Below are 12,700 nucleotides of genomic sequence, written 5' to 3'. Positions count from 1 at the left end.
GGATTCTCCTAACATTCAAAAATCTACTGAGACGTTTCAGCATCATTTGTGTATGCTGCACTTATTTGAAGCTATTGTTCTGCACTTAAAATGATTTCACCTGTTTGAAGCTGAAGTACCTGCAAAGGCTGTCTGGATGTTCGGAAGATGAAAATTGACTCATGAGCAAGAAATGTTCATATAATAGTGAAACCTCAAAATAGCATCAGGCTTTGGTCGGGAAGTAAAAGGGTGAGGAGAGGTGGGATGTAGTTTGACCTTCACACACACATATTTTCTTCACACTGTAGCTCTTGTTGTGTTCCACCATCACACCTCTCTCCACCTCTTTTCATCAGCCTCCCTCACACTTTCTCAAAGTCTCTGTCATCATCTGTGTGTCGATGTGAAGGTCGTGCTCTGTCTCTGAGTCCTGTGAAGTCTGGCTCAGATCCACGTCCACCCGTCTCATAGTGCTGGTCGGAGTAACAGCACTATACAGCAAAGCAAAGGGAGAAATCTACTTTGGTTCATTAGAGATACTCAGAAAAAATAGTTCAAAATAAATTGTATATGTATGTATATACATATGTATGTATATATATATATATATATATATATATATATATATATATATATATATATATATATATTATATGTATATATATGTATGTATATATATATGTATTATATATATAATATATATAATATATATATATATATATATATATATATCTATATATATATTGTATGTATATATATATGTATGTAGATATATACTATATTATATATATATATATATATTTATATCATATATTTATATCTTATCATGTGTATATGTTGATAATTGTCTCATGTATATCTGTATATTATCTACTGATTATGTTATATGTATATATTTATCTTAATATCTTATCTATATCATTTTATACGTACTATGTATCATATATCTTATCTACTATCTCTTTCTCTCCTCTTTCTCTATCTCACCTATCTTTCTCTTCTCTCTCTCCCTATCTCTTTCTTTTTATTCTCTCTTTCTTCTCTCTCTTCTTCTCTCCCTCTTTCTCTCCTATCTCTCCTCTTTCTCTATCCTTCCTATCTCTCTTCTCTCTCCCTCTCTCTTTCTCTCTCTCCTTTCTATCTCTTCCTCTCTCTCTCTCTATCTCTCTCTCTTCCTCTCTCTATCCTCTCTCTTTCTTCTATCTGTTTCTCTCTCTCTCTCTCTTTCTCTCTATATCCCTCTCTCTCTCTCTCTCTCCCTCTCTCTCTAGTTTCTCTCCATCTCTTTATCTTTCTCAGTCCCTATATCTACTCTCTCTTTCTGCTCTCTATACTCTCTCTCATTCTCTCTCATCTCTATCTCTATCTCTCTCTCTTCTCTCTCTCGTTTCTCTCTTTCTCTCTCTCTCCCTCTCTCTTCTCTCTCTCTTTTTATCTCTATCTCTCTCTTTCTCTCTCTCTACATATATATATATATACCTATATATATATGTATATACATATATGTTATATTGTATGCACCAGATCATTAAATTTGCTAAATAAAATGACAAAAATCGGCCCCAGAAACGACCGACGTTGTACTCGATATATTCATCCAATTGCCAAGCCTTAAATTCTACCCTGAGGTATTTCTACTTTTACTTCAGTACAAGATCTGAATACTTCTTCCAACAGTGCATATTCACAGGTGCAACAGCAGGAAGTATTGCCTCAACATTGAACTGGGAGCTCAACATGAGAAGAAGAGTGTCATCTGCATAGACTCAGACTCTCAGGAACTCAAGTCTTAAAACCTAACATCTTATATCATCTTGTAATTTTCTTGTTATTTTTATTAGTGGGGATTAAATTATATTTATAACGAGTCCATTGACGACGCTGCGCTGCTGACTGCTTGTGTGTGTGCAGGGCATGCTGTTCCTCCACAACAGCGTCATCCTCTCTCACGGGAAACTCAAGTCGTCCAACTGTGTCGTGGACAACCGCTTCGTCCTGAAGATCACAGACTACGGTTTGTCCAGCTTTCGTACTGAGAGCGACGCAGGAAAAGACGCTCACGCCTACTACGCCCGTGAGTCGTGCTCATCCATTTCACTACAACCCTGAGAATCTTTACGTTAATTGTTTAAAGGACCATTTGCAGATTTTCTACCACACGGTGTGAAGCCGGCGGATGGTACGCGTCATGTTGTTTTTTCGCCATATTGGACACTTTATGGACGTGTCACTCGTCTCTCGACATCTGATTGGACGAACGCTTTCTCTGGGTTAGATCTCAGATCGCACCGCAGCTCTACCACAATGCATTGCACCGCTGCTAACATCAGCCGTGCCTCAAGTCGGGGGCTGCAGCCTGCGCGGCCTCTGGGGGGTCTACGATGTGAGATGGTCCGGTCTACGGAGGATTTCCTGTTACGTCACCAACTGATCCCGCCCACCTTTTGCCGCTCCTGTTGCCTAGCAACTTTCTGAAGTTATCAAGCGCAGTTTAGTTGGAGCCGGAAATAATACTTTTCTTTTGTGATGTTTTAAGGTCCCTTGGTTAACTGAAACCCAACACTTACATTTAAAAGTACAGTCCTCTGCTGCTGCCGTGGCAGGGGACGCCATGTTCCATAGAAAAGAACTTGTCATTGTCGCGCAATGAATGTTGGGATACGTGCGGCCGTGAAGAATCCATCAGTCGTCTGCAGACGTCTGCAGCTGTGCTCTCGCTTTTCTTTTGTCGTCTCTTCATCAAGTGTTTCGATCTTGTGTGTTAAAAAGTTTCAGGTCCGATACCAAAAGGAAACTTATTTTGAATACTTTGAGGATTATAAACGAGTTCTAGTTCTTTATCATCATCAGCGCAGCAGTTAGAATGAAGCAGACGTTGACAATGAATTCCTAGTTTCTAAATGATTAAAAGATTAAGAGAGATTTAAATGCACTGAAGTGCCCTGATAACAACATCACACCCTGTTAAATCCTCCCGCTAGAGAGGCTGTGGATGGCGTCAGAGCTGCTCAGGATGGAGACTCCTCCTCCTCAGGGAACTCAGAAAGGAGACGTCTACAGCTTCGGCATCGTTCTCCAGGAGGTGGCGCTGCGCCGAGGAGCCTTTTACCTGGAGGGAGAGCCACTCAGCCCTAAAGGTAACACACACACACACACACACACACAGACACACACACACACACACACACACACACACACACACACACACACATACTGTATGTTGTCAAGAGGGGGAAGTATTGAGGTAGAAGAAAGGAAGGAAGACGCAGTAGTTAATGTTGTTGTCATGACAGAAACCGGCTGAAGCCCGGTTACAAAGTAAAATGTTACCTGTTAAAGTGGCACCCATGTCAATAATGCATCATAAACATACAGTATAATAAGTTATAATGTGCTTATAGCTCTGCATTAATGTAGTTCTAAACATATACATTATAAATGTGTTTATAATACATTAGAGACATGAAAAGTGTCAAATAGTGAAAGTCGGCTGAACAAAATAAACGTGTTCTTGGGTTTCCTGTTGGTACTTTAGTCGCCACATGTTGATGACACCTTCCTCACGTCTTCATTTTTACTTTTTAGTTTGTCTCTGTTTGGGGGGAGACGGTCTGAACAACCGGATCAGACTGAAGTCTTTTAGTTTGTTTTGGAGAATCTGAAGTGTGAATCTGTGAGAACAAACACGAACGGTTCACCTGCTGCACGTTGAAGGAAGTCAGATCAGTGACGTGTTGCAGCTCATCATCATCACATTCTCCTGATGAACATGTGATTTCCTCTCATGGGACATTTCTGTTGCTACGTCTGGACACATTAAACATTACGTCATCGCTCATCAGCTGATTGCTTTACTAAAGGACTAACGAGATCCTTTACATCATGAGAGGCAAGAGGCGAGCAGCTTTGGCACAGCGGTTTGTCCTCGTTTATTAAGTTGTCACTTTGCAGCAGTTTCTTAGTGAAAAGAATCCTGCAGGAAGTGGCGAGAGAAGAGAACAAAGCACAGGTCGTGACGGCGCCTGAATGAGGGGAATTAGAGACGGAGCACGACACGACTGAAACAATTACAGCCTGACGGAGGAGCAGGACGGAGGCTGAGAGGGTGGAAAGAGAAAGATTACACATTTATTTATTCTTCACGAGCTGTTGCCAGCTGGCGCTTCGGTCACTCCGCAGTCTTTCTTCCTCTTCAGCTTTATTTACAAAAACACTTCCAGAGCCGTCAGCCTGCTAACGCATCATTTATTTTAAATGGGCTTGTGGGCAAATTGTAGTTTGTAGAGTTGAAATCACTGCGGAACCTTAAAGTTGACATGGAAAAAGTTCTGTTTCCAAACCACAGACGTCAGAAATAAGCAGAGCAGAGTTACAGATGAAGTGTGTTTCTAGGAACTATGGAGAAAAAACATTTCACATAAAAACTCAGCATTAATATCGAAACTGCTGATTTTACACAAACCAGCTTTTGGTCCTTATTCACACAGAACTTACAGGAAGCTTATTTGGTTATTTATATACTTATTTTTAAATTTTTGTAACTATGATTAAATAAATAAAAATATTTATTTTTAAAGACAAATCAAAATCTAACTATAATTAAATAAATCAAAATACTTATACTTAAAGAAAATCAAAGGCTTTTTCTAAAGTGACCTCCTGGTTCTTGTGAGGAGCGCTGATGTCTCTGTCCCTGCAGAGATCGTGGACCGGGTGGTTCTGGGCGAGTGGCCATGCCTCAGACCGACCATCGACCCCCAGAGTCACAGCCCTGAGCTGGGTCAGCTGATGCAGCGCTGCTGGGGCGAGGAGCCGACGGAGAGACCAGAGTTCAACCACATCCGGCTGCTGCTGCGCAAACAGAACAAGTGAGTGCTGTGAGAATACAGAGCTGCAGGACTGCGTCTAGTTTCTCCTCCTGCTCTATATTCTTTATTTATCAACCAGTCACATGGGCCAGTCCCTCAATACTTCCTGACTTCCTGTCTGTGGCATTTATTTAAGTAAAGAATTATTGTTTTTATTGATTTAAGTATATTTATCAAACAAATAGGAAGAAATTGTGCATTTGTGGGGGACTATTTTCTGCGGTGGATGAACATTTTGTGTGTGTGTGTGTGTGTGTAGGGAGTCGAGGACCAACATCCTGGACAACCTGCTGTCCCGTATGGAGCAGTATGCCAACAACCTGGAGGAGCTGGTGGAGGAACGAACACAAGCGTACCACGAAGAGAAACGCAAAGCTGAAGCACTGCTGTACCAAATACTACCACAGTGAGTACTATATGTGTGCTTTTTTACACCATTTTATACATGTTTTTCACTCTCTCTCTACCTCCCTGTCTCTCCCCCTGTCTCTCCCCCTGTCTGTCTCTATCTGTCTCTATCTGTCTCCCCCTCAGTTCCGTAGCGGAGCAGTTGAAGCGAGGTGAGACGGTTCAGGCCGAGGCCTTTGACTCGGTCACCATCTACTTCAGTGACATCGTGGGTTTCACAGCGATCTCTGCAGAGAGCACGCCGCTACAGGTGAGTCTCTGTCTCTGCCTGCCGCTGCAGGTGAGTCTCTGTCTCTGCCGCTGCAGGTGAGTCTCTGTCTCTGCCGCTGCAGGTGAGTCTCTCCGGTGAGTCTCTCTGCCGTTGCAGGTGAGTCTCTGCCGCTGCAGGTGAGTCTCTGTCTCTGCTGCTGCAGGTGAGTCTCTCTGCCGTTGCAGGTGAGTCTCTCTGCTGCTGCAGGTGAGTCTCTCTGCCGCTGCAGGTGAGTCTCTGCCGCTGCAGGTGAGTCTCTGTCTCTGCCGCTGCAGGTGAGTCTCTGCCGCTGCAGGTGAAGGTGAGTCTCTGCCATTGCAGGTGAGTCTCTGTCTCTGCCGCTGCAGGTGAGTCTCTGCCGCTGCAGGTGAAGGTGAGTCTCTGCCATTGCAGGTGAGTCTCTCTGCCGCTGCAGGTGAGTCTCTGTCTCTGCCGCTGCAGGTGAGTCTCTGCCGCTGCAGGTGAGTCTCTCTGCCGCTGCAGGTGAGTCTCTGTCTCTGCCGCTGCAGGTGAGTCTCTGCCGCTGCAGGTGAGTCTCTCTGCCGCTGCAGGTGAGTCTCTCTGCCGTTGCAGGTGAGTCTCTGCCGCTGCAGGTGAGTCTCTGTCTCTGCTGCTGCAGGTGAGTCTCTCTGCCGTTGCAGGTGAGTCTCTCTGCCGTTGCAGGTGAGTCTCTCTGCTGCTGCAGGTGAGTCTCTCTGCCGCTGCAGGTGAGTCTCTGCCGCTGCAGGTGAGTCTCTGTCTCTGCCGCTGCAGGTGAGTCTCTGCCGCTGCAGGTGAAGGTGAGTCTCTGCCATTGCAGGTGAGTCTCTCTGCCGCTGCAGGTGAGTCTCTGTCTCTGCCGCTGCAGGTGAGTCTCTCTGCCGTTGCAGGTGAGTCTCTCTGCTGCTGCAGGTGAGTCTCTCTGCCGCTGCAGGTGAGTCTCTGCCGCTGCAGGTGAGTCTCTGTCTCTGCCGCTGCAGGTGAGCCTCTGCCGCTGCAGGTGAGTCTCTCTGCCGCTGCAGGTGAGTCTCTGTCTCTGCCGCTGCAGGTGAGTCTCTCTGCCGTTGCAGGTGAGTCTCTCTGCTGCTGCAGGTGAGTCTCTCTGCCGCTGCAGGTGAGTCTCTGCCGCTGCAGGTGAGTCTCTGTCTCTGCCGCTGCAGGTGAGCCTCTGCCGCTGCAGGTGAGTCTCTCTGCCGCTGCAGGTGAGTCTCTCTGCCGCTGCAGGTGAGTCTCTGCCACTGCAGGTGAGTCTCTCTGCCGCTGCAGGTGAGTCTCTGCCGCTGCAGGTGAGTCTCTCTGCCGCTGCAGGTGAGTCTCTCTGCCGCTGCAGGTGAGTCTCTCTGCCGCTGCAGGTGAGTCTCTGCCACTGCAGGTGAGTCTCTGCCACTGCAGGTGAGTCTCTCTGCCGCTGCAGGTGAGTCTCTGCCGCTGCGTCTCTCTGCCGCTGCAGGTGAGTCTCTGCCGCTGCAAGTGAGTCTCTGCCGCTGCAGGTGAGTCTCTCTGCCGCTGCAGGTGAGTCTCTGCCTCTGCAGGTGAGTCTCTCTGCCGCTGCAGGTTTTTAATTACTTTGAAGATTAAAACACAAAACATATCAACAAAAAACAGCTCCTCCTTCAGCTGCTGCAACATTAAAGTGATGAACACATTAATGCATCAATAATTATTATAACATGTATTATTCTGCATAATGTGTACTTTTACTTTTTGTATTTTAAGTATGTGTTGATGCTAATACTTTTGTACTTTTACCTGAAGATCAGTATTCTTACACAGATTTGAGGTATTACTACTTTTACTTGAAGTGAAATACCTGAGTACTTCTTCCAGCTCTGGTTACTGTTATTGTAATATATAATTATAGGCACAGGTTAGCCTAGCTTAGCATAAGGCATAAACTCTTCCTGTCTGAACGTGACGCTGCAGGTTTGACTCTGCAGGTGGTGACTCTGCTCAACGACCTCTACACCTGTTTCGATGCCATCATCGACAACTTTGATGTTTACAAGGTGACAAAATCAACAGTTTGTTAAACAGAATAAATGTGTTCTGGCTTTGTGTTTAGAAAGAGAGTCAGCGCTGCGTGTGCTTGTTCAGCAGCAGCAGACTGGATTGTGTGGTTAAGTCTTTGCTGCTGTTCTCTGCAGATTAAATACTTTGAGCTGTAAATATTGCACCTCCAAAATACATTTATTTTACCAAAACAAGGCATGTGAGTACATCAGCAGGTTATTAAATAATAATAAAACCGAACAGAAACATGGAACGTGTGCGCTGTGAAAGGATGCTGAGCTGTTGTGTGTGTGGTCCCGTGGCGCCCCCAGGTGGAGACCATCGGCGACGCCTACATGGTGGTGTCGGGGACTGCCGGTGAGGAACGGGAAGCTGCACGGCAGAGAGATCGCCCGCATGGCGCTCGCCCTGCTGGACGCCGTCCGAACCTTCAAGATCTGCCACCGATCAGAACAGCAGCTGAAACTGAGGATAGGGATCCACAGCGGTGAGGAAACACACACACACATACACACACACACAATACGCTCTCCTTTCATTGAGGTTCTATGACCAGGCTGTTTACAGATGTTACATTTCAATTACAAACTGAAGAAACGTCTAAGTTTCAGACTTTAAATCATTAAGTGGTTAAACTGACGGGTCATTGTTTAGACTTCATAGAGGTGTCACTTACAGGACAGCTTCCAAAATCATTTTATCTTGTTAAAAAATGTTACTATTAATATAATATAATGAGTAATAATCTGTAATAACTTGTCCGGCTGCATGAACGTCCTCTGAGCGGGTTGTGTCCCGTGTGCTGCAGGTCCGGTGTGTGCAGGAGTGGTGGGTCTGAAGATGCCACGTTACTGTCTGTTCGGCGACACCGTCAACACGTCGTCGCGCATGGAGTCCAGTGGTGAAGGTGAGACCGGCACGCGCACGCTAACTCCACGACACGTAGTCGTAGTCACACAGAAACAGTGGTTGATTCAGGACCGATGCTGCTGGAGGCTTTAAAATTTAAATGTGTTTTATATTATTTTTTACAATATTCATCAAATGAGAAAGAATTCAAAAGAAAATTTGAGTTCACTACGAGGGATATTATATAAAACATATGTATAATATATATATATATAACATATATATAACATATATATGTTATATATATATGTTATATATATATATAACATATATAACATGTATATGTTATATATGTTATATATAACATATATGTTATATTATATGTTATATATATATACCCATATATCAACCTATATATGTTATATATCACATATATATGTTATATATGTTATATAACATATATATGTTATATATTAACATATTTAATATTTTGTTATATATATGTTATATATATAACATATATAACATATCTATAACATATATTATGTTATATATGTATATATATAACATATATATGTGATATATATGTTATATATGTTATATAACTATCTAACTATATATGTTATAACATATATATTGTTATATATAACTATATAGTACTATATGTTTATATATAACATATATATGTTAATTATATGTTATATTATAACATTATATAGTTATATATAACCTATATATGTTATATATATAACATATATATGTTATATATATATATAACATATCTATACATATATATGTTATATATAACATATATATGTTATATATATGTTATATATAACATATATATGTTATATATGTTATATTATAACATATATGTTATATAACTATATATGTTCTCTCTTATATATGTTATATATTAACATATTATATTTATATATTTAAAAAATATATATGTTTATTTATAACATATATATAACAATATATATGTTATATATAAAATATATATGTTATATATATGTTATATATAACATATAATGTTATATATAACCATATATATGTTAATATATCAACATATATTATGTTAATATATGTTATATATATAACATATTATAAAACATATATATAAACATTATATAGGTTATATATGTTATATTATAACATATATATATGTTTATATATATGTTATATATATAAATATATAACATAATATGTTATATATAACATATATATGTTATATATAACATATATATGTTATATATATAACATATATATGTTATATATATAACATATATAACATATATATGTTATATATAACATATATATAACATATATATATGTGTGTGTCCCTGTATGTGTGTGTGTGTGTGTGTGTCTGTGTCTGTGTGTGTGTGTCTGTGTCTGTGTGTGTGTGTGTCTGTGTGTGTGTGTGTCTGTGTCTGTGTGTGTGTGTCTGTGTCTGTGTGTGTCTGTGTGTGTGTGTCTGTGTGTGTGTGTGTGTGTGTGTGTCTGTGTGTGTGTGTGTGTCTGTGTCCCTGTGTGTGTGTGTCCCTGTGTGTGTCCCTGTGTGTGTGTGTCTGTGTGTGTATATGTGTGTGTCTGTGTGTGTCCCTGTGTGTGTGTGTGTCCCTGTGTGTGTGTGTGTGTGTGTGTGTCTGTGTGTGTATATGTGTGTGTCTGTGTGTGTCCCTGTGCGTGTGTGTCCCTGCAGCGCTGAAGATCCACGTGTCGGCGGCGACTCACGACGTCCTGCTGGAGTTCAACTGCTTCCAGCTGGAGCGGAGAGGAGAGATCGACGTGAAGGGCAAAGGCAAGATGACCACCTATTGGCTGCTGGGAGAGAGCGACAGCCAATGACGAAACACCGTGGACGAGGAGGACGACGGGGGAAAGGAAAGAAGGAGCGAATTAAAGGCAGGAAGTAGAGATGTCCTCGTCGTCCCGCCACAGGACTCGTCTCCTCCTGGTTGTTTCTCATTGGTTGATTCAGACTTCACAACGCGGAGGGAAACCCTGAGGGAGAAGTGAAGAAGAACTCGTGGAGCGATGGAGCAGAGAGATGCGAAGATGAAGAACTTTCCACTGCGGGTTCGTCTGCTGCAGGTTTTACGTCAAACCTTCGCGCTCCACTCGACAGGATCAGGTGTGTCGTTTAGCTCTTTAACGGGGGGGGGGGGGGGGATTAACCAGACTAACATTTGTCGAAACAAGCAGTTCGGCGGTGAAATCGCACGTACCACATCCTGTCATTAAAGGACCAAGAGGATATAAATAGAAGCTCAAAATGAAATAAGACGTGAAATAATGTCAGACATGTATTATTATTTGATTTAATAAAAGTTGAATGAATTATTAAACAGACAATGTAACATTGTCAAGCAGTTCTAGGAATGAACAGTGCGAAAATAAATAATAAATACAAATATAATAAATGCACATCTGTATATAATATACAATATATTCACAGATAGATCAAAGTGTGTCGATAGATTAACTTGTGATATATAAAGACTTACTAATTAACCGGTTGGTTTTCTAAATGTAAGTTTGGTTAACTTCCGTTAAAGAGCTTAACATTAAGTTCAGTCGGGGATCAAACCTGCGACAGTTTTCTGCACATCTCTCTGCTCGGACGTGTTCCTGCACTGAAGCAGCCGGACGTTCCACAGCTCATGAACTGAAACAACCTCAACATGTAAAGTGTCTTAACGTATGAAGAACCTCGCATATCTTTATATCCATCACATCAAGTGCAGCTTCAGGGAAATGATCGTCCACCAGGTTCGTCCTCGTGTCTCTACAGCTGGGAGCTCCAACGCACCAAAGGTTCAAAGAACATTTACAGAACTTTTGAGGCACTTTGTTTAAACCTGTTTAAATTTCTATCCAATCAAATTCGCAGACGTCCCGCAGCCTTCTGATTATTCTCCAATCAGCTGTCAATTAAACAGGTTGACGGCGTGACATTACGATGACCGCAGACGATCGCCAGGCCAATGAAAGGCTAAAGATATTTCTATGAATGTGTGTCAGTCGGTAAAACAAAGAAGTTAAAGGTGCAGCGCCGTTATTCCCCAAACCCCGACAGTCCGGAACAAAACCGCACATCGTGAATATTTATGCAGAATGACGGCGAAGGCATGTCCCGCCTTACTCTGCCTCTGATTGGCTTACCATGATATTCTTACCCTCGCCAACCTCCCTCCTCATGCCTCAATCTAACGAAACCAACGGCAACAGATACCAGCCAATCAGAGGCCGAGTTGGGCGGCTCATGCTTTCACCATAGTAGGAAAACAAATATTGGCGTCATTCTGCATAATAATTTGCCGTGTGTGCTTCTGTTGCAGGGGGAGAGTGTATTTTCGGAGCGACGGCCGTTTGTTTCTACGGTGAGGACCTGTCGGACTAACGGGCTTTCAGAATAATGGCTTGTCTCCAAGTTAGCGTCGAGCGCCACTTCACTAAAGTCCATCGCAACTTTTCACGGGACTTTCCAGCTGAACTAACAAAGCCCTTCGCCGATGGCGGGATTGTAAAAGATGCGATGAGTGCGGTGGCTGAAACGTTATTAAAGCACCGTAAATGTAGGACAGGAACTGTGTCTGCTATTACAGATGTACCACCTGTACGGAAGCCCTGAATGGCCACGGCTGGAACATTTTATTAAGTGATCATACGTTCTTCTCATTATTCATGTAATTATCTTAAAATAACAAATGTTGTTTTCCCGAGATAACAGGATCATGACATAATTAATATGATATCATAAATTAAACGTAATATGCCTTTATCTCGTTATCTCTGGAAAACAACATTTGTTATTTCAAGACAAATACATGAATAACTAAATGTAATTGTTAAATTAATACAATGTTTGAACAATGGCCGTTTAGGGTTTCCATACTTGCAGATTCAGATTAATAATAACAAATAAAATATGATTCATTATACGTTAAGATAAGGAGGAACATTCCCACGCCAGCAGTGTATCACATAGTTAAAAACAGCCAAAATCAAAAAGATATATGTATTAAAATGTTTGAACCATGGCCGTTTAAGGCTTCTGTAACTTGGTACTATGAGAAGCTTTCGGCCATTTTCATTTTGTCAAATGATCTCAGAGGAGAAAGGTTTGGAGAGCCCTGCTCTAAAGAGACATCACAGCTGCTCATCTATAACCTGCTATCGTTTCTACAGCGTCAGACTCTGTTAGTTTTGTGCTGTCCATCACTTTGAAATAGTTTGTATCTTGTTTTCCTGTCGGTGTTGCACCTCCCTGCATTAGGCTAAAGGTTAGCTTCACCAGCAGCGTGTGTTTGTTTGTACTGAATAAAGTTGTGGATTGCAGGCTGCA

The 12,700-nt window shown here is 42.0% G+C and overlaps 1 protein-coding gene across 1 annotated transcript in view; it reads left to right on the top strand.

The window, feature by feature from the left end:
* LOC115020956 (atrial natriuretic peptide receptor 1-like) overlaps positions 1–12,700 on the top strand; it is a 58,383-nt gene extending 45,683 nt beyond the window's left edge. The window contains 11 exon segments of the mRNA XM_029451058.1: positions 1,894–2,056; positions 2,964–3,119; positions 4,682–4,850; positions 5,110–5,256; positions 5,385–5,508; positions 7,425–7,493; positions 7,809–7,844; positions 7,846–7,984; positions 8,306–8,404; positions 10,055–10,486; positions 11,694–12,700. Coding sequence (XP_029306918.1) covers positions 1,894–2,056; positions 2,964–3,119; positions 4,682–4,850; positions 5,110–5,256; positions 5,385–5,508; positions 7,425–7,493; positions 7,809–7,844; positions 7,846–7,984; positions 8,306–8,404; positions 10,055–10,200 — 1,248 coding nt within the window. The 3' untranslated portion in view covers positions 10,201–10,486; positions 11,694–12,700.

The sequence above is a fragment of the Cottoperca gobio genome, chromosome 16 (assembly GCF_900634415.1).
Source record: "Cottoperca gobio chromosome 16, fCotGob3.1, whole genome shotgun sequence".
Classification (NCBI taxonomy): Eukaryota; Metazoa; Chordata; class Actinopteri; order Perciformes; family Bovichtidae; genus Cottoperca; species Cottoperca gobio.
This window is presented reverse-complemented; position numbering and strand designations above follow the sequence as displayed.